This window comes from Xenopus tropicalis, chromosome 5 (genome assembly GCF_000004195.4).
Source record: "Xenopus tropicalis strain Nigerian chromosome 5, UCB_Xtro_10.0, whole genome shotgun sequence".
NCBI lineage: Eukaryota > Metazoa > Chordata > Amphibia > Anura > Pipidae > Xenopus > Xenopus tropicalis.
In genome coordinates, this window is record NC_030681.2 from 6,558,117 (window position 1) to 6,577,260 (window position 19,144).

Here is a 19,144-nt window from a genome sequence, read left to right on the forward strand (position 1 = left end):
ACAGCCCTATTGGGTTTATTTAATGGTTAAATTATTCCCTTTTCTCTGTAATAATAAAACAGTACCTGTACTTGATCCCAACTAAGATATAATTAACCCTTATTGGGGCAGAACAGCCCTATTGGGTTTATTTAATGGTTAAATTATTCCCTTTTCTCTGTAATAATAAAACAGTACCTGTACTTGATCCCAACTAAGATATAATTACCCCTTATTGGGGCAGAACAGCCCTATTGGGTTTATTTAATGGTTAAATTATTCCCTTTTCTCTGTAATAATAAAACAGTACCTGTACTTGATCCCAACTAAGATATAATTAACCCTTATTGGGGCAGAACAGCCCTATTGGGTTTATTTAATGGTTAAATTATTCCCTTTTCTCTGTAATAATAAAACAGTACCTGTACTTGATCCCAACTAAGATATAATTACCCCTTATTGGGGCAGAACAGCCCTATTGGGTTTATTTAATGGTTAAATTATTCCCTTTTCTCTGTAATAATAAAACAGTACCTGTACTTGATCCCAACTAAGATATAATTACCCCTTATTGGGGCAGAACAGCCCTATTGGGTTTATTTAATGGTTAAATGATTCCCTTTGCTCTGTAATAATAAAACCGTACCTGTACTTGATCCCAACTAAGATATAATTAATCTTTATTGGAGGCAAAACAATCCTATTGGGTTTAATTACTGTCTAAATAATATTTTTGTGGACTTAAGGTAGGAGATCCGAAGGGGAAAGACCCCTTATCCGTGGAAAACCCCTGGTCCCGAGCATCCTGGATAATGGGTCCCATACCTTTATAGTATATATATTTATATTATAGTAGTATGTGGTGGCTGCTGCGGAGGGAGGGGAGGGGACAAAGCAGACAAACAAGCTTGACTGATGCGGATCCAGTTGGCCCCTCCCATAAGCTGTCAGTTCTCCCCCCCCCCCTCCGGGAGTCAGAAGGTTCCTATAGGGATGGGTAATTATATGGGAAGCAGAATCTGCCTGGCTTCGTCCCTCTGAGCTGACTCTCCCCCTACCGAAGCCTCTAACAGGAGAAGGATTGCCCCTTGTGTGCCCACCATGTTCCTGGAGGCCATTAAGCGCCACGTGGGTGTGTGGAAACTGGAGAACATGAGGGCCAAGCCGTATTTCTATTGGGAAGAAGAAGACAAGGATCGCTATTACTCCCCCTCTCAGGCGCTGATCTGTGCCATCATGTACGGGCACCGCCGCTACGCCCAATACCTTCTCAGCCACTACCCCCGGGACGCCCTGGCAACTCCATGGATGAAAGCCTCCCCTCTGCCCCGAGGTGCCCCCCACTTGGCGCTGGCCGTTGAATACGACAGGAAGGAAATCATGAATATGATCCTGGGCGCTGCCCAACACTTGGGCATTCTTTCTTTTTACGTCAACCAGAAAAGCGGCTTTGGGTGGGAGGAGAGGACCGCGTTGCACCGAGCGACTGGCATGGCCGACGCGGACGCCGTGCTGATGCTTTTGGGCAAAGGGGCAGACCCTAATATTGAGGACTCGGGGGGATTTACCCCCTTGGATATTGTATTGGAGCAACTGGGGGATTCAAGTGTCAACATGGACGCCAAGAGGTTCTGCCTTCACTACCTCCTCCTCTTCTCCCCAGCGGTGCCATTCAGAACCAAAGCCACCCTAAGGGGCAATGAGGAATACTGGGGCAACTTGCTAGGGTGGGATGAGTACCGTTACCTGATAGGGAAAGCCCCTCTGCCACTCAGTCTGTGCGCCATGAAAACCGTCCTACGATGTCTTGTTCCCTCCGACTTCCCACACAGCGTCCTAGCGCTTCCCATTCCCCCGGCACTAAAGCCGGTGCCGGCCCAGTTGGACACATGGGAACCCAAGGAGCCATAACTCGACTACCGAAATCAGGGACATTTGGCCTTGTGGCCCCCCAGCTGCATCTGAACTGCAACTTTCAGCCCCCACAGAGGCATAGTCCCCCTTTAAAAAAAATACTGTGTGTGTTTTACATGAAATAATTGAAATATCTATGAAATCTCTGCTTTTTAAACTAAATGCAACGGGATTCGTAGGGTCAGCGACCCCGGCAACCAACCTGATTTTATATTTTTATATAGTATCTATGGATATTTTATGGTACGTTTTTTAAATGTATAATTATTTTTATTATTTTATTGCATTATTGTTTATCTTTGTAATTAGACCCGCTCTTATTTATCGGTCATGCTGTTGCTTAGCAACCACATACCTGTTACGGCATCATGTGACAATATGTAATTTAGATTTTTTTTTGTGCCCAAGGGCAGCGTAATGTACCCCAATACCTCCTCACTATTTCTGCCTATGGAAATGACTAGAAAATGGGATTCGCTCCATAGAAATGTCCCTGTATTACATTACATATTGCCCTTTTTATCTGATTCCCATGGGCAGCAATGGGGCGGGGGTATTGGGGTAGTTCTGGTATCTTGACCTGTTTGTTTTCTTATGAAATAGTAATTTGTGAATCATTTTCTGCTGTTTGTGCCAATTCACTGAAATAAAATGCAGTGTTTTAATGCTACACAAAAGGGTAAGTTGTATTAGTGTTGGGGGGGGGGCTGTGTCATTTCTGACACATTCTGGGAGTTGCAGTTCAACAAGAGACTAAATTAATATTAAAGTATAAAATATGCTTTTTTAGTCCCGCCCAAGGGGGCATCTCACTGTTACTGGGGGCCCAGAGAAACAACATTTCTACCCTACAGGTAACCCATAGCAACGGTTAGCGCTGATCAGTCACACACAAACCATGTTTTCTGAAGGGCCGGCCATTATTTGCATTGTTTGTGGCCTTTGAGCGGAGCAATTACACAGCTGTTACTCAGGTAAATCAGGAAAAACAAAGAAGGGACAGTAAATCTCGTTACATTCTAACACCAACCTCTGCCTGCAGTTTGTCCTTTGTCAGCCACCGTCCGACCAACACCCCCTCTCCTGCAATGTGTGTGATGGGATCATTAAAGATTTAATTTATTATCCTTAATATGATTATATAACTAAGGTACCCCTGGAACTATAGCGGGGTGACTGTTACCCCAATGTTTCTATATATCTGTAACCTTGTTATGGGCTAAGGGGGCCCAGCCTGAAGGCCAGTTAGGGGGGGATTTGGGGTGAGTGCTTATTTGTGCCCTGGGTACCCCTGGAACTATAGCGGGGTGACTGTTACCCCAATGTTTCTATATATCTGTAACCTTGTTATGGGCTAAGGGGGCCCAGCCTGAAGGCCAGTTAGGGGGGGATTTGGGGTGAGTGCTTATTTGTGCCCTGGGTACCCCTGGAACTATAGCGGGGTGACTGTTACCCCAATGTTTCTATATATCTGTAACCTTGTTATGGGCTAAGGGGGCCCAGCCTGAAGGCCAGTTAGGGGGAGATTTGGGGTGAGTGCTTATTTGTGCCCTGGGTACCCCTGGAACTATAGCGGGGTGACTGTTACCCCAATGTTTCTATATATCTGTAACCTTGTTATGGGCTAAGGGGGCCCAGCCTGAAGGCCAGTTAGGGGGGGATTTGGGGTGAGTGCTTATTTGTGCCCTGGGTACCCCTGGAACTATAGCAGGGTGACTGTTACCCCAATGTTTCTATATATCTGTAACCTTGTTATGGGCTAAGGGGGCCCGGCCTGAAGGCCAGTTAGGGGGGGATTTGGGGTGAGTGCTTATTTGTGCCCTGGGTACCCCTGGAACTATAGCAGGGTGACTGTTACCCCAATGTTTCTATATATCTGTAACCTTGTTATGGGCTAAGGGGGCCCAGCCTGAAGGCCAGTTAGGGGGGGATTTGGGGGGAGTGCTTATTTGTGCCCTGGGTACCCCTGGAACTATAGCGGGGTGACTGTTACCCCAATGTTTCTATATATCTGTAACCTTGTTATGGGCTAAGGGGGCCCAGCCTGAAGGCCAGTTAGGGGGGGATTTGGGGGGAGTGCTTATTTGTGCCCTGGGTACCCCTGGAACTATAGCGGGGTGACTGTTACCCCAATGTTTCTATATATCTGTAACCTTGTTATGGGCTAAGGGGGCCCGGCCTGAAGGCCAGTTAGGGGGGGATTTGGGGTGAGTGCTTATTTGTGCCCTGGGTACCCCTGGAACTATAGCAGGGTGACTGTTACCCCAATGTTTCTATATATCTGTAACCTTGTTATGGGCTAAGGGGGCCCGGCCTGAAGGCCAGTTAGGGGGGATTTGGGGTGAGTGCTTATTTGTGCCCTGGGTACCCCTGGAACTATAGCAGGGTGACTGTTACCCCAATGTTTCTATATATCTGTAACCTTGTTATGGGCTAAGGGGGCCCAGCCTGAAGGCCAGTTAGGGGGGGATTTGGGGGGAGTGCTTATTTGTGCCCTGGGTACCCCTGGAACTATAGCGGGGTGACTGTTACCCCAATGTTTCTATATATCTGTAACCTTGTTATGGGCTAAGGGGGCCCAGCCTCAAGGCCAGTTAGGGGGGGATTTGGGGTGAGTGCTTATTTGTGCCCTGGGTACCCCTGGAACTATAGCAGGGTGACTGTTACCCCAATGTTTCTATATATCTGTAACCTTGTTATGGGCTAAGGGGGCCCAGCCTGAAGGCCAGTTAGGGGGGATTTGGGGTGAGTGCTTATTTGTGCCCTGGGTACCCCCAGAACTATAGCGGGGTGACTGTTACCCCAATGTTTCTATATATCTGTAACCTTGTTATGGGCTAAGGGGGCCCAGCCTGAAGGCCAGTTAGGGGGGGATTTGGGGTGAGTGCTTATTTGTGCCCTGGGTACCCCTGGAACTATAGCAGGGTGACTGTTACCCCAATGTTTCTATATATCTGTAACCTTGTTATGGGCTAAGGGGGCCCAGCCTGAAGGCCAGTTAGGGGGGGATTTGGGGTGAGTGCTTATTTGTGCCCTGGGTACCCCTGGAACTATAGCGGGGTGACTGTTACCCCAATGTTTCTATATATCTGTAACCTTGTTATGGGCTAAGGGGGCCCAGCCTGAAGGCCAGTTAGGGGGGGATTTGGGGTGAGTGCTTATTTGTGCCCTGGGTACCCCTGGAACTATAGCGGGGTGACTGTTACCCCAATGTTTCTATATATCTGTAACCTTGTTATGGGCTAAGGGGGCCCAGCCTGAAGGCCAGTTAGGGGGGATTTGGGGTGAGTGCTTATTTGTGCCCTGGGCACCCCTGGAACTATACCATTATAATAAACATTTCCGCTATGTATTAGCTTCTTTTTTTACTTGAATGTGTTTGACATCAATATCCTTCAGTTTTATTGCACACAATGATCCAAGGAACCTCTGGATTTACCATCAGTTTGTGCCTGCCACTAATCCCTGGGTTCTGTTAGCAGGTCAGTAGGTGCAACTTACTTGCGGCACAGGAATTAGATGCATTGTTGATGCTGAATGCAGGGGAATTCTAACACAAATGCAGGGGAATTGGTACATTAGATCCATATTGGTGCATTGTGCTGCAGTGCATTTACATTAAGTTACAGGGAACATAAATGGGGGAAATGCTGCATTGTGGGCAAAAACATGCGTAAATGAATAAGCCCTATAGACTTCCATTAGTTATATATAACTCCCAGCAACTCCCCTGGGTACCTGGAATATCAGTAGAAGAACAGCTGCAGGATGGGAGTCAGATCCATTACCCATAGTATCAGCTCTTCCAGCACTTTATCACTTGGTTTGTGGCGATGAGGCCCTGCCCTGCTGAGCTGCCTACTGACGGCTGGGGGTGGCAGAGAGAAGGATGGGTGCTGTGCCCCTGTGATGGGCACGAGGCCTTTACCTGAAAAGTTTACAGCACTGCTGGTCGGAGAGACCTGTGAGTGATTTAGCTAGAGCACAACAAATGTAAAAATACATGGATAAAATCCTAATTTGAAAGAAAATAAACACAGTATTAATGAGACTGTGCCAATATTTTAGTAGTAGCAGCTTACAAATGGGGGTCACTGACCCCTGAGCCAAATAACTATTCTCTGAGGCTCCATTGTTACTTTACATTATTTATTTTTCTATTCAGTCCCTCTCCTATTCATATATCAGTCTTCCAGTCAAACCAAACCCTGGTTGCTAAGGTAATGTGGATCCTAGCAACCAAACAGCTGCTGAAACGCCAAGCTGGAGAGCCGCAGAACACAAACTGAAATAATTAAAGAAAACTACGAATAATAAAAAAATGAAGACCAATTGCAAATTGTCTCAGAATATTACTGTCTATATCGTAATAAAAGTTAACTCAAAGGTGAATAACCCCTATAAGCGAGGGTTATCAGAAAGAGAGAAGATGCAGGGGGTCCAAACTGGGAAAATAAAAGATGGAGATAGAGGGGTTAAAAAGAGACACAATCCTGTGGGACTATTGGCTGGATATGTGGTGCCACGCAGTTGGATAGGCCGATGGGCCAGGGGCCCCATACTTCAAATCAGGGTGCCAAAGGTCAAAAGGGGGGGGTGTGGGCGATGGGTGTCACCCAGAAACGGGTAGGGTGAATAGAAGAGAGAGAAAATGAATCAAAGGGGCACTTACCTTTATCTTTAAAGGGCAACTAAATACATTCAAGCATTCTTTTCTTCACTGCAAACACATTGCACTGATAAATAATAAAATAGCTTTCCCCCCCCCCGAGTGAAATGAAGGGAACGCCGACAGCTAGGAGGGGCCGGGCTTGGAAGTAATCATTTGTCACCCAAGCACCCTGGCATTACCCACGACAAATTGCCCCCTGCTGTAATACTGTAATCACTGCCTGCAACTGGGGGGGCTGCTCCAGTGAGGAACAGTATGGCAGCTCCTACTTCAGTGATGTAGATAAAGGGGGCAGTGATGTAGATAAAGGGCGTATTATATTGTATATAGTGTATATTGTACTAATTGCTGTTATATAATACAGGTATAGGACTTGTTATCCAGAATGCTCGGGACCTGGGGCTTTCTGGATATGGGATCTTTCAGTAATTTGGATCTCCATACCTTAAGTCTACTAAAAAATCATTAAAGCATCATTTAAACCCAATAGAATTGTTTAGCCTCCAATAAGGGGTAATTATATCTTAGTTGGGATCAAGTACAGGTACTGTTTTATTATTACAGAGAAAAGGGAATCATTTAACCATGAAATAAACCCAATAGGGCTGTTCTGCCCCAATAAGGGGTAATTATATCTTAGTTGGGATCAAGTACAGGTACTGTTTTATTATTACAGAGAAAAGGGAATCATTTAACCATTAAATAAACCCAATAGGGCTGTTCTGCCCCCAATAAGGGGTAATTATATCTTAGTTGGGATCAAGTACAGGTACTGTTTTATTATTACAGAGAAAAGGGAATCATTTAACCATTAAATAAACCCAATAGGGCTGTTCTGCCCCAATAAGGGGTAATTATATCTTAGTTGGGATCAAGTACAGGTACTGTTTTATTATTACAGAGAAAAGGGAATCATTTAACCATGAAATAAACCCAATAGGGCTGTTCTGCCCCCAATAAGGGGTAATTATATCTTAGTTGGGATCAAGTACAGGTACTGTTTTATTATTACAGAGAAAAAGGAAATAATTTTTAGAATTAATTGCTTATAATGGAGTCTATGGGAGATGGCCTTTCCGTAATTCGGAACTTTCTGGATAATGGGTTTCCGGATAATGGATCCTATACCTGTAGATATAGGGACCCCCAATTCTCTAGCAAGGACCCCGTACAATGTGCTTCATACTGTCCCACAGCCGCACCCACCCACAATAACAAGCTGCCAGTCTCTCCTTAAATCCTTTTTATTTTCCATAACGCGGGAAAGCCAATCCATACAAACCAATTCGCCCCCTCTCAGACATGCAGATCATTTCCGATACATTCGTATGAATTTAAAAAAAAAAAATGCGAATATATCTATAAATCCTCGTTAAAAATATTAAAATAAATAAATAAGGTTGTTTCAGGTTTCACCTGTCGATATATTAATTATATATATAGGTTGCCGATTGGCTCAAATATCTGTATATGTATATACACAGAAGCAAACATAAATATATATATATATTGCATACAGACCCATAGCATATTCATCAAGCCAAGTCACTAAGGGAGCAGGGGTCTATAGATGAGATGGCAGCGAGGGGAATACATGCCAGTTTGTTATTAGTGCCCGGGCTATTAGATGTTGCATAAGGTTTGGGCACACATGCTCTAGGGTGGGCAGAGGAATGGAGCCTATAGCTGTAGGATGCAGGGAGTTGTGCCTAAACAGCAGCGTTGGGGCCACAGGTTGCATATTGCTACTGTTTCATCTTGTCCTACTTTGCCGTATTGTTGTCCTACTTTTGTAGTTCTGCTATCTCCACCTTTCTTAGTCACTTTTTTGCCCTACTGTCACCATCGTGGCCTGTTGTTGCCACCTTGCTCCCCTCCATCTACCACAGTGCAGTGCTCCAGCCCAGTGTAAATGATGGTATTTTTGGGAGGGGAGCATGGCCTATATATATATATGCCCCAGGCTTGGGGAGGACATTGGTAAGCAAATGGGGCTTAAACATTTAGGGCATCAAAGCCCTATTTTATCATTTCATAGGGACACAGGCCATGATATATGTGCCATAAGCTACACGGTACCATTACCCAATGCCCCTCATCTGAGGCTGCTGGAAATAACCCATGAGTACCGGTGCAGCCAGCCTATACTGTAATATGTTGGACTATTTTGTCTTTATGTTGGCTTTACTTTCCCTTTAAACCATCAGGACTAGATTTGTATCTCCCTGATGATTGGAGACTAGCTAATTATGTTCACTTGCAGTCATCTTGCTAGTCTTTTTTCTTCCCACTATTGCCCCACAGCCATATGCCCCTGTAAGTGTTATGATGCTGCAATGCCCATCAGCAAGCACAAGGTCTAAAAACCATCTGCAAAGGAATAGACTAGAATAACCAAAGCTGCCATATTCCCCATGCCCTTTTTCCGCCTCCCCCACCCAAATCCCACCCTCCCTACATTTTTGGCCAAAGGCAGAGAAGCTAAGTTGACCCCGGCAGTGGCTTTAACGCATGGGGAATAGGAAGCTCTTGGATGCTCTGCGGGAAGTGTGCAGGTTGCAGACACTTCAGGATCCTTTGCATGGCTGCCAAGTACAGCCGGGCCGGCCTTTTGCCCACCAGGTAGTTAAATTTGTCCTCTCCCAGGAGGGGACCCCAGAACCCCGGGTTGTCTCTCAGCATCTCTCTCATTTTGAAGTTCAGAGAAGAAGAGAAAAGCAAGAGATAATCCAGGCAGAGCTTTTTGGACTCCACGTTGACTTTGGAACTCCACAGCTGCTCCAGAATAACGTCCAAGGGGGTCTCCCCTTTGCGGTCCATTATTTTCGGAGAGGCCCCGTTGCCTAGAAGGATCAAGACGGTCTCGGCGCTCAGAAGTTCGCAGGCCAAGTGCAAAGGCGTTTTACCGTCCGACAAATGGAAGCAACTCGCCCGGTTGATGTAGGACTGAAGGCTGGGCAGCTCGTGGGTCACCTTAATGATCATGATCAAGATGTCCCTCCGGTCGTAGGTCACGGCCAGGGCTAGATGGGGCGCCGAGGGTGGGCAGCAGCAGAATTTGATGCCCGGCACCTTCAAGGCTTCCTCTGCATAGTGAGACAGCAGATACTGAGCGTAGCGTAGGTGGTTATGCACTACGGCGTACATGAGCGCGTCGGAGGGCGAGTAGCACCTAAGGCTGGCGTCTTCCTCCAAATGGAAATACTCCATAGTCCTCATTTCTTCCAGTTTCCACACCGGCTCCTGGTCCCGCACCGCCTGGTAGAACATGTAGGCGTAGTACTTGCACTGCTCATCCTGCAAGCTGACTTGATTGCTACACATGTCTCTCGCCCGGGGAGAAGGGAAACAAAGAGAAGAGGCGATGGTTTTCCCAGTAGGGGTTCCACCAGGGACGTCTTTCATGTGCCACCGTCACACAGTCCTTCCAGGGAGCCCAGCCTGGGCAGATGCCACCATCACTGCTGATTTATTCCTGGAGAACAAGCCTCCTGCCTGGGTTAACACTTGTCTCCCCGGCGCCCCCTGATTCCCTCGGCATCAACGATGGGCAGGAGTTACAGGCGGGCAAGGGGTCTTACCATGTAGAGGGGCATCAGTCCGTGGGGAGGCATTAATCCGATAACCTTGAGTCTTCCTCCACTCTCCTGCCCCTCACCGTTTCCCCGCAGCCGTTTGCTGCATTTGGATGATGGGAAACTGCTGTCGGCTCACCAGCCTGCTGCTCCCTGCAGTGGTGAATGGATGGGGGGTGGGGGTTGCAATCTATAGAGGGTTTTGCTGTGTAGGAAGAAATATGCTAAGTATATACCAAGCGGATCCCTGGAAAAGTCACGGGGTTTTCTGATAGGGAGGAGATCACGGGCAGCCCCTGTGTTCTGCACCCACAGTGCCAATAGAGCTCAAATCTGCAGTCATGGGAGCCAAATGATAGGACAATATTATCTGACAGAATGCCCATTTCCCTTTGTGATCCACTATTGGGCCCCTATGACTGCACACTGTTCCTGCTGAATTGCGCTTAGTACAGGGGAATCCCTATGTGCCATAGTTTTATGGTATCTCTCTGTACAGGCTATGAGCAAACTTAGGGGGCTGTTCCTGCTGAATTGTGCTTAGTACAGGGGAATCCCTATGTGCCATAGTTTTATGGTATCTCTCTGTACAGGCTATGAGCAAACTTAGGGGGCTGTTCCTGCTGAATTGTGCTTAGTACAGGGGAATTCCTATGTGCCATAGTTTTATAGTATCTCTCTGTACAGGCTATGGGCAAACTTAGGGGGCTGTTCCTGCTGAATTGTGCTTAGTACAGGGGAATCCCTATGTGCCATAGTTTTATGGTATCTCTCTGTACAGGCTATGAGCAAACTTAGGGGGCTGTTCCTGCTGAATTGTGCTTAGTACAGGGGAATCCCTATGTGCCATAGTTATATGGTATCTCTCTGTACAGGCTATGAGCAAATAGGGGGCTGTTCCTGCTGAATTGTGCTTAGTACAGAGGAATCCCTATGCTGCCATAGTTTTCTGGTATTTCTCTGTACAGGCTATGGGCAAACTTAGGGGGATGTTCCTGCTTAATTGTGCTTAGTACAGGGGAATCCCTATGTGCCAGTTTTATGGTATCTCTCTGTACAGGCTATGGGCAAACTTAGGGGGCTGTTCCTGCTGAATTGTGCTTAGTACAGGGGAATCCCTATGTGCCATAGTTTTATGGTATCTCTCTGTACAGGCTATGAGCAAACTTAGGGGGCTGTTCCTGCTGAATTGTGCTTAGTACAGGGGAATCCCTATGTGCCATAGTTTTCTGGTATCTCTCTGTACAGGCTATGAGCAAACTTAGGGACTGTTCCTGCTGAATTGTGCTTAGTACAGGGGAATCCCTATGTGCCATAGTTTTATGGTATCTCTCTGTACAGGCTATGGGCAAACTTAGGGGGCTGTTCCTGCTGAATTGTGCTTAGTACAGGGGAATCCCTATGTGCCATAGTTTTCTGGTATCTCTCTGTACAGGCTATGGGCAAACTTAGGGGGCTGTTCCTGCTGAATTGTGCTTAGTACAGGGGAATCCCTATGTGCCATAGTTTTATGGTATCTCTCTGTACAGGCTATGAGCAAACTTAGGGGGCTGTTCCTGCTGAATTGTGCTTAGTACAGGGGAATCCCTATGTGCCATAGTTTTTGGTATCTCTCTGTACCTGCTGAAAAGCTTGCGAGTTTCTATAGAAGTCAATGGGAGGTGTTGTAGGCAAAGTCAAGCCTTATTTTTAATTCAAGGCATTCAGGTTTTTTTGATTGCACAAGTTTAGCACATTAGTAGATAAGCGAGCATTCGATATGTGAGTTTATTCGATTTAGAAAAACAAACTGGAATTCACCAAATTGAAAAACTGATAAATAAACCCAAGTTCAATCCAGACTCCTGTGACTTTCCAGCACTGAACAAGTGAATGTTTTTATTCACAACTGATGCCATTTTATTATTCAGAAATGTGAATATACAAAGTACGAGTCAGATAACGTGCCCTCAACTGCAGTGGCATTCTGGGGGCAATGCTGCATTGTGGGTAAAAAACATGGTGGTAAGCGTCCCAGCAGGGCAAATGGAGAGAGCAGGGACAAGGCAGTAGGGCAACATACAGACTGAAGATACCAACTGGCTAAAGGTCTGTTGTTGTTGTTTCAATACAACTCTAATGGCTGTCACTGGTGTTGATAGTTGTAGTTGAAGCCACATAGGCTGTACAGTGAAGGCAAAACACACCTAGCCCCTCCCACTTACCCATCATTCTGTGTGTGTGTCACATGGTATAAGTGAATAAACAAAGACAAACACCCCTAGATATGGGGAACCCCTCATATAAACTACTTGTTACAGGCCCCTCCCACTTACCCATCATTCTGTGTGTGTGTCACATGGTAAAAGTGAATAAACAAAGACAAACACCCCTAGATATGGGGAACCCCTCATATAAACTACATGTTACAGGCCCCTCCCACTTACCCATCATTCTGTGTGTGTGTGTGTGTCACATGGTATAAGTGAATAAACAAAGACAAACACCCCTAGATATGGGGAACCCCTCATATAAACTACTTGTTACAGGCCCCTCCCACTTACCCATCATTCTGTGTGTGTGTCACATGGTATAAGTGAATAAACAAAGACAAACACCCCTAGATATGGGGAACCCCTCATATAAACTACTTGTTACAGGCCCCTCCCACTTACCCATCATTCTGTGTGTGTGAGTCACATGGTATAAGTGACAAAGTGAAGGCTAAACAAGGTATTGCTGGCAGTTGTTGGGCCGGAGGGCCCCAGGCTGTATACCCTAGCTCAGTGCTGTCCCCCTCTGTGTGGCCCCCCACCGGTCTGGCTGCTTTGATGGTTTAGGCTGTAATCCCTCTGTATTGTTTAAATATGTAATCCCCTGTGTTTTTCACACCTTTTAATACCTGCATTGTTCTACCCCTGCAGTGTTCACACCTCAGGCTCAGACTGTAATCACCCACATTGTTCACTTCTTCACACCTCAGACATAGGTACTGTAGGCAGAGTATGGCACATACAGCCAGCATAGGGCAGGTAGAGTATGGCACACACAGGCAGCATAGGGCAGTCAGAGTTTGGCACACACAGGCAGCATAGGGCAGGTAGAGTATGGCACACACAGGCAGCATAGGGCAGGCAGAGTTTGGCACACACAGGCAGCATAGGGCAGGTAGAGTATGGCACACACAGGCAGCATAGGGCACGCAGAGTATGGCACACACAGGCAGCATAGGGCAGTCAGAGTTTGGCACACACAGGCAGCATAGGGCAGGTAGAGTATGGCACACACAGGCAGCATAGGGCAGGCAGAGTTTGGCACATACAGCCAGCATAGGGCAGGTAGAGTATGGCACACACAGGCAGCATAGGTCAGGGAGGGTATGGCACACACAGGAAGGGTAGGGCAGGCAGAGTATGGCACACACAGGAAGGGTAGGGCAGGCAGAGTATGGCACACAGAGGCAGCATAGGGAAGACAGAGTATGGCACATACAGGCAGGGTAGGACAGGCAGAGTATGGCACACACAGGCAGGGTAGGGCAGGCAGAGAATGGCACACACAGGCAGGGTAGGGCAGGCAAAGTATGGCACACAGAGGCAGCATAGGGAAGACAGAGTATGGCACATACAGGCAGGGTAGGACAGGTAGAGTATGGCACACACAGGCAGGGTAGGGCAGGCAGAGTATGGCACACAGAGGCAGCATAGGGAAGACAGAGTATGGCACACAGAGGCAGCATAGGGAAGACAGAGTATGGCACACACAGGCAGGGTAGGACAGGCAGAGTATGGCACACACAGGCAGGGTAGGGCAGGCAGAGTATGGCACACACAGGCAGGGTAGGACAGGCAGAGTATGGCACACACAGGCAGGGTAGGACAGGCAGAGTATGGCACACACAGGCAGGGTAGGGCAGGCAAAGTATGGCACACACAGGCAGGGTAGGACAGGCAGAGTATGGCACACACAGGCAGGGTAGGGCAGGCAAAGTATGGCACACAGAGGCAGCATAGGGAAGACAGAGTATGGCACACACAGGCAGGGTAGGACAGGCAGAGTATGGCACACACAGACAGCATAGGACAGGCAGTGTGCTGCCTGTGTGTGCCATACTCTGCTTGCCCTATGCTGCTTGTGGGAGGTGAACCTGGCAGGGGTTTGTTGTGGGAGTTTGTTAGCAGTTGGAAATCGCCATTAAATGGTCCCTAAGGTGTGTAATTATTTACTGGGGGTTGCTGTGCTACCCACAGGGGAGGAGGAGGCATATGGAATTTAAGGGTATATCTTAATATGACATAATTCTTTCACATATGAATGATGGTTGATATCCCCACAGTAAGCACCAAGCATTTGGGATTTTGCTGTGCTACCACCATTGTGATAAAATAGGTGTGGTTTCAAGTGGGTGTGGTTTCAAAAGGGGGAGTGGTCAAAACTGGCTTCCATTAGCGGCCCTCCACCATGTATGCTAGAGAAATTCCGGCCCTCGGCACCGTAGAAGTTGGACAGCACTGCCCTAGCTCTATATGTATAATGGGGCCACATACAGGAGGTGGGACCTGGGGCCCCTCTCTTCTCATTACTGACTAATACTAACGTGACACATCAGGGAGGGGCTGTTGGGAGTTCTGGGAACGTGTGACCCCCCCGGGCTGTGAGCTGCTCCTCGGGGAGACGGTACAGCGGGAGGGGGGCCCTCACTGCTCCTATTAACTATTCAATTATGCACCAGCCTGACATGAATTATTCATCCTCCCTGTGAAAATCACTGTTTTCTGTTCTTAGTCCTGAAATCCACAATAGGAACTTCTCCAGGGGCTTAAATGTGCCACTGCCAAGGGGACACCCAGGGGGCTTATATACTGCTGTGGTTCAAAGTACATTCACACTCATTGATAAGACAATATTATCTGACTGCAGACTGTTCCTGCTGAATTGTGCTTAGTAGAGTGGAATCCCTATGTGCCATAGTTTTATGGTATCTCTCTGTACAGGCTATGAGCAAACTTAGGGGGCTGTTCCTGCTGAATTGTGCTTAGTACAGGGGAATCCCTATGTGCCATAGTTTTATGGTATCTCTATGTACAGGCTATGAGCAAACTTAGGGGGCCGTTCCTGCTGAATTGTGCTAAGTACAGGGAATCCATATGTGCCATAGTTTTATGGTATCTCTCTGTACAGGCTATGGGCAAACTTGGGCTGTTCCTGCTGAATTGTGCTTAGTACAGGGGAATCCCTATGTGCCATAGTTTTATGGTATCTCTCTGTACAGGCTATGAGCAAACTTAGGCGGCTGTTCCTGCTGAATTGTGCTTAGTACAGGGGAATCCCTATGCTGCCATAGTTTTATGGTATCTCTCTGTACAGGCTATGAGCAAACTTAGGGGGCTGTTCCTGCTGAATTGTGCTTAGTACAGGGGAATCCCTATGTGCCATAGTTTTATGGTATCTCTCTGTACAGGCTATGAGCAAACTTAGGGGGCTGTTCCTGCTGAATTGTGCTTAGTACAGGGGAATCCCTATGTGCCATAGTTTTATGGTATCTCTCTGTACAGGCTATGGGCAAACTTAGGGGGCTGTTCCTGCTGAATTGTGCTTAGTACAGGGGAATCCCTATGTGCCATAGTTTTATGGTATCTCTCTGTACAGGCTATGAGCAAACTTAGGGGGCTGTTCCTGCTGAATTGTGCTTAGTACAGGAAAATCCCTATGTGCCATAGTTTTATGGTATCTCTCTGTACAGGCTATGAGCAAACTTAGGGGCTGTTCCTGCTGAATTGTGCTTAGTACAGGGGAATCCCTATGTGCCATAGTTTTATCTCTTAGTACAGGCTATGAGAAAAGTATGGGGTTATCCCTGCTATTATGAGTCCCAGAGCCACCACTTTGTCTGCTATGTCTATTGTTACATCCCTGTACCACCCTTGCTTAAGGTGGCCATAGACAGGCAAATTGAATCTGCTGCTCTGCGGCCATTACTAGGCATCAAAGAGATCAGTGACTGTACCACAATAGGATTGCAGTCTTTGCAGTGATCTCTCCTGGTATAGTGACCTGCACTGTCTCACCACTAAGCTGGGGGGATCAGATAGGATCTGTGCCACTGTGACAGAATGCTCTGTTATACAGATAGCTAGAATCTCAGCCATAAAGCAGGGCAGGACTGCTGCTTACAATGGGGGGATCAGATAGGATCTGTGCCACTGTGACAGAATGCTCTGTTATACAGATAGCTAGAATCTCAGCCATAAAGCAGGGCAGGACTGCTGCTTACAATGGGGGGATCAGATAGGATCTGTGCCACTGTGACAGAATGCTCTGTTATACAGATAGCTAGAATCTCAGCCATAAAGCAGGGCAGGACTGCTGCTTACAATGGGGGGGATCAGATAGGATCTGTGCCACTGTGACAGAATGCTCTGTTATACAGATAGCTAGAATCTCAGCCATAAAGCAGGGCAGGACTGCTGCTTACAATGGGGGGGGGATCAGATAGGATCTGTGCCACTGTGACAGAATGCTCTGTTATACAGATAGCTAGAATCTCAGCCATAAAGCAGGGCAGGACTGCTGCTTACAATGGGGGGATCAGATAGGATCTGTGCCACTGTGACAGAATGCTCTGTTATACAGATAGCTAGAATCTCAGCCATAAAGCAGGGCAGGACTGCTGCTTACAATGGGGGGATCAGATAGGATCTGTGTCACTGTGACAGAATGCTCTGTTATACAGATAGCTAGAATCTCAGCCATAAAGCAGGGCAGGACTGCTGCTTACAATGGGGGGATCAGATAGGATCTGTGCCACTGTGACAGAATGCTCTGTTATACAGATAGCTAGAATCTCAGCCATAAAGCAGGGCAGGACTGCTGCTTACAATGGGGGGATCAGATAGGATCTGTGCCACTGTGACAGAATGCTCTGTTATACAGATAGCTAGAATCTCAGCCATAAAGCAGGGCAGGACTGCTGCTTACAATGGGGGGATCAGATAGGATCTGTGCCACTGTGACAGAATGCTCTGTTATACAGATAGCTAGAATCTCAGCCATAAAGCAGGGCAGGACTGCTGCTTACAATGGGGGGATCAGATAGGATCTGTGCCACTGTGACAGAATGCTCTGTTATACAGATAGCTAGAATCTCAGCCATAAAGCAGGGCAGGACTGCTGCTTACAATGGGGGGATCAGATAGGATCTGTGCCACTGTGACAGAATGCTCTGTTATACAGATAGCTAGAATCTCAGCCATAAAGCAGGGCAGGACTGCTGCTTACAATGGGGGGGATAGGATCTGTGCCACTGTGACAGAATGCTGTTATACAGATAGCTAGAATCTCAGCCATAAAGCAGGGCAGGACTGCTGCATACAATGGGGGGGATCAGATAGGATCTGTGCCACTGTGACAGAATGCTCTGTTATACAGATAGCTAGAATCTCAGCCATAAAGCAGGGCAGGACTGCTGCTTACAATGGGGGGATCAGATAGGATCTGTGCCACTGTGACAGAATGCTCTGTTATACAGATAGCTAGAATCTCAGCCATAAAGCAGGGCAGGACTGCTGCATACAATGGGGGGGATCAGATAGGATCTGTGCCACTGTGACAGAATGCTCTGTTATACAGATAGCTAGAATCTCAGCCATAAAGCAGGGCAGGACTGCTGCTTACAATGGGGGGATCAGATAGGATCTGTGCCACTGTGACAGAATGCTCTGTTATACAGATAGCTAGAATCTCAGCCATAAAGCAGGGCAGGACTGCTGCTTACAATGGGGGGGATCATATAGGATCTGTGCCACTGTGACAGAATGCTCTGTTATACAGATAGCTAGAATCTCAGCCATAAAGCAGGGCAGGACTGCTGCTTACAATGGGGGGATCAGATAGGATCTGTGCCACTGTGACAGAATGCTCTGTTATACAGATAGCTAGAATCTCAGCCATAAAGCAGGGCAGGACTGCTGCTTACAATGGGGGGGATCAGATAGGATCTGTGCCACTGTGACAGAATGCTCTGTTATACAGATAGCTAGAATCTCAGCCATAAAGCAGGGCAGGACTGCTGCTTACAATGGGGGGGAGGGGGATCAGATAGGATCTGTGCCACTGTGACAGAATGCTCTGTTATACAGATAGCTAGAATCTCAGCCATAAAGCAGGGCAGGACTGCTGCTTACAATGGGGGGGATCAGATAGGATCTGTGCCACTGTGACAGAATGCTCTGTTATACAGATAGCTAGAATCTCAGCCATAAAGCAGGGCAGGACTGCTGCTTACAATGGGGAGGGATCAGATAGGATCTGTGCCACTGTGACAGAATGCTCTGTTATACAGATAGCTAGAATCTCAGCCATAAAGCAGGGCAGGACTGCTGCTTACAATGGGGGGATCAGATAGGATCTGTGCACATTTACTGTTTTACTGACACTTTGGGGCACATTTACTAACCCACGAACGGGCCGAATGCGTCCGATTGCGTTTTTTCGTAATGATAGGTAATTTTGCGATTTTTTCGGCGTCTTTACGATTTTTGCGTAAAAACGCGAGTTTTTCGGCGTCTTTACGATTTTTGAGTAAAAACGCATGTTTTTCGTAGCCATTACGAAAGTTGCGCAAAGTCGCGATTTTTTCGTAGCGTTAAAACTTGCGTGAAACGTCGCACCTTTTAAGTTTTACCGCTACGAAAAAGGCGCGACTTTGCGCGCAAGTGTTAACGCTACGAAAAAATCGCGACTTTGCGAAACTTTCGTAATGGCTACGAAAAACTCGCGTTTTTACGCAAAAATCGTAAAGACGCCGAAAAACTCGTGTTTTTACGCAAAAATCGTAAAGACGCCGAAAAAAACGCAAAAAATACGAAAAAGTCGCAAAATGTTCGTTTCCAATCGGAATTTTTCCAATTCGGATTCGAAATCGTGTCTTAGTAAATCAGCCCCTTTGACTTACAGTTTTACCTCTATTCTTGCCCTCCAGAAGACTTTTCCTCATACAATAAAGTTATAGCGCCCCCTCCGTCCA

The 19,144-nt window shown here is 47.0% G+C and overlaps 2 protein-coding genes across 2 annotated transcripts; one reads left to right on the forward strand and one right to left on the reverse strand.

Moving 5' to 3' along the window:
- The first annotated feature begins 1,080 nt into the window (after nucleotides 1–1,080).
- LOC100486013 (ankyrin repeat domain-containing protein 9) lies at nucleotides 1,081–1,890 on the forward strand. Its single transcript, XM_031902226.1, has one exon. The coding sequence runs from the start codon at nucleotides 1,081–1,083 to the stop codon at nucleotides 1,888–1,890; it is 810 nt and encodes a 269-aa protein (XP_031758086.1).
- A 5,901-nt stretch (nucleotides 1,891–7,791) lies between these two features.
- LOC100486157 (ankyrin repeat domain-containing protein 9) lies at nucleotides 7,792–10,452 on the reverse strand. Its single transcript, XM_004914815.4, has one exon. The coding sequence runs from the start codon at nucleotides 9,968–9,970 to the stop codon at nucleotides 9,047–9,049; it is 924 nt and encodes a 307-aa protein (XP_004914872.1). The 5' UTR covers nucleotides 9,971–10,452; the 3' UTR covers nucleotides 7,792–9,046.
- Nucleotides 10,453–19,144: the final 8,692 nt, after the last annotated feature.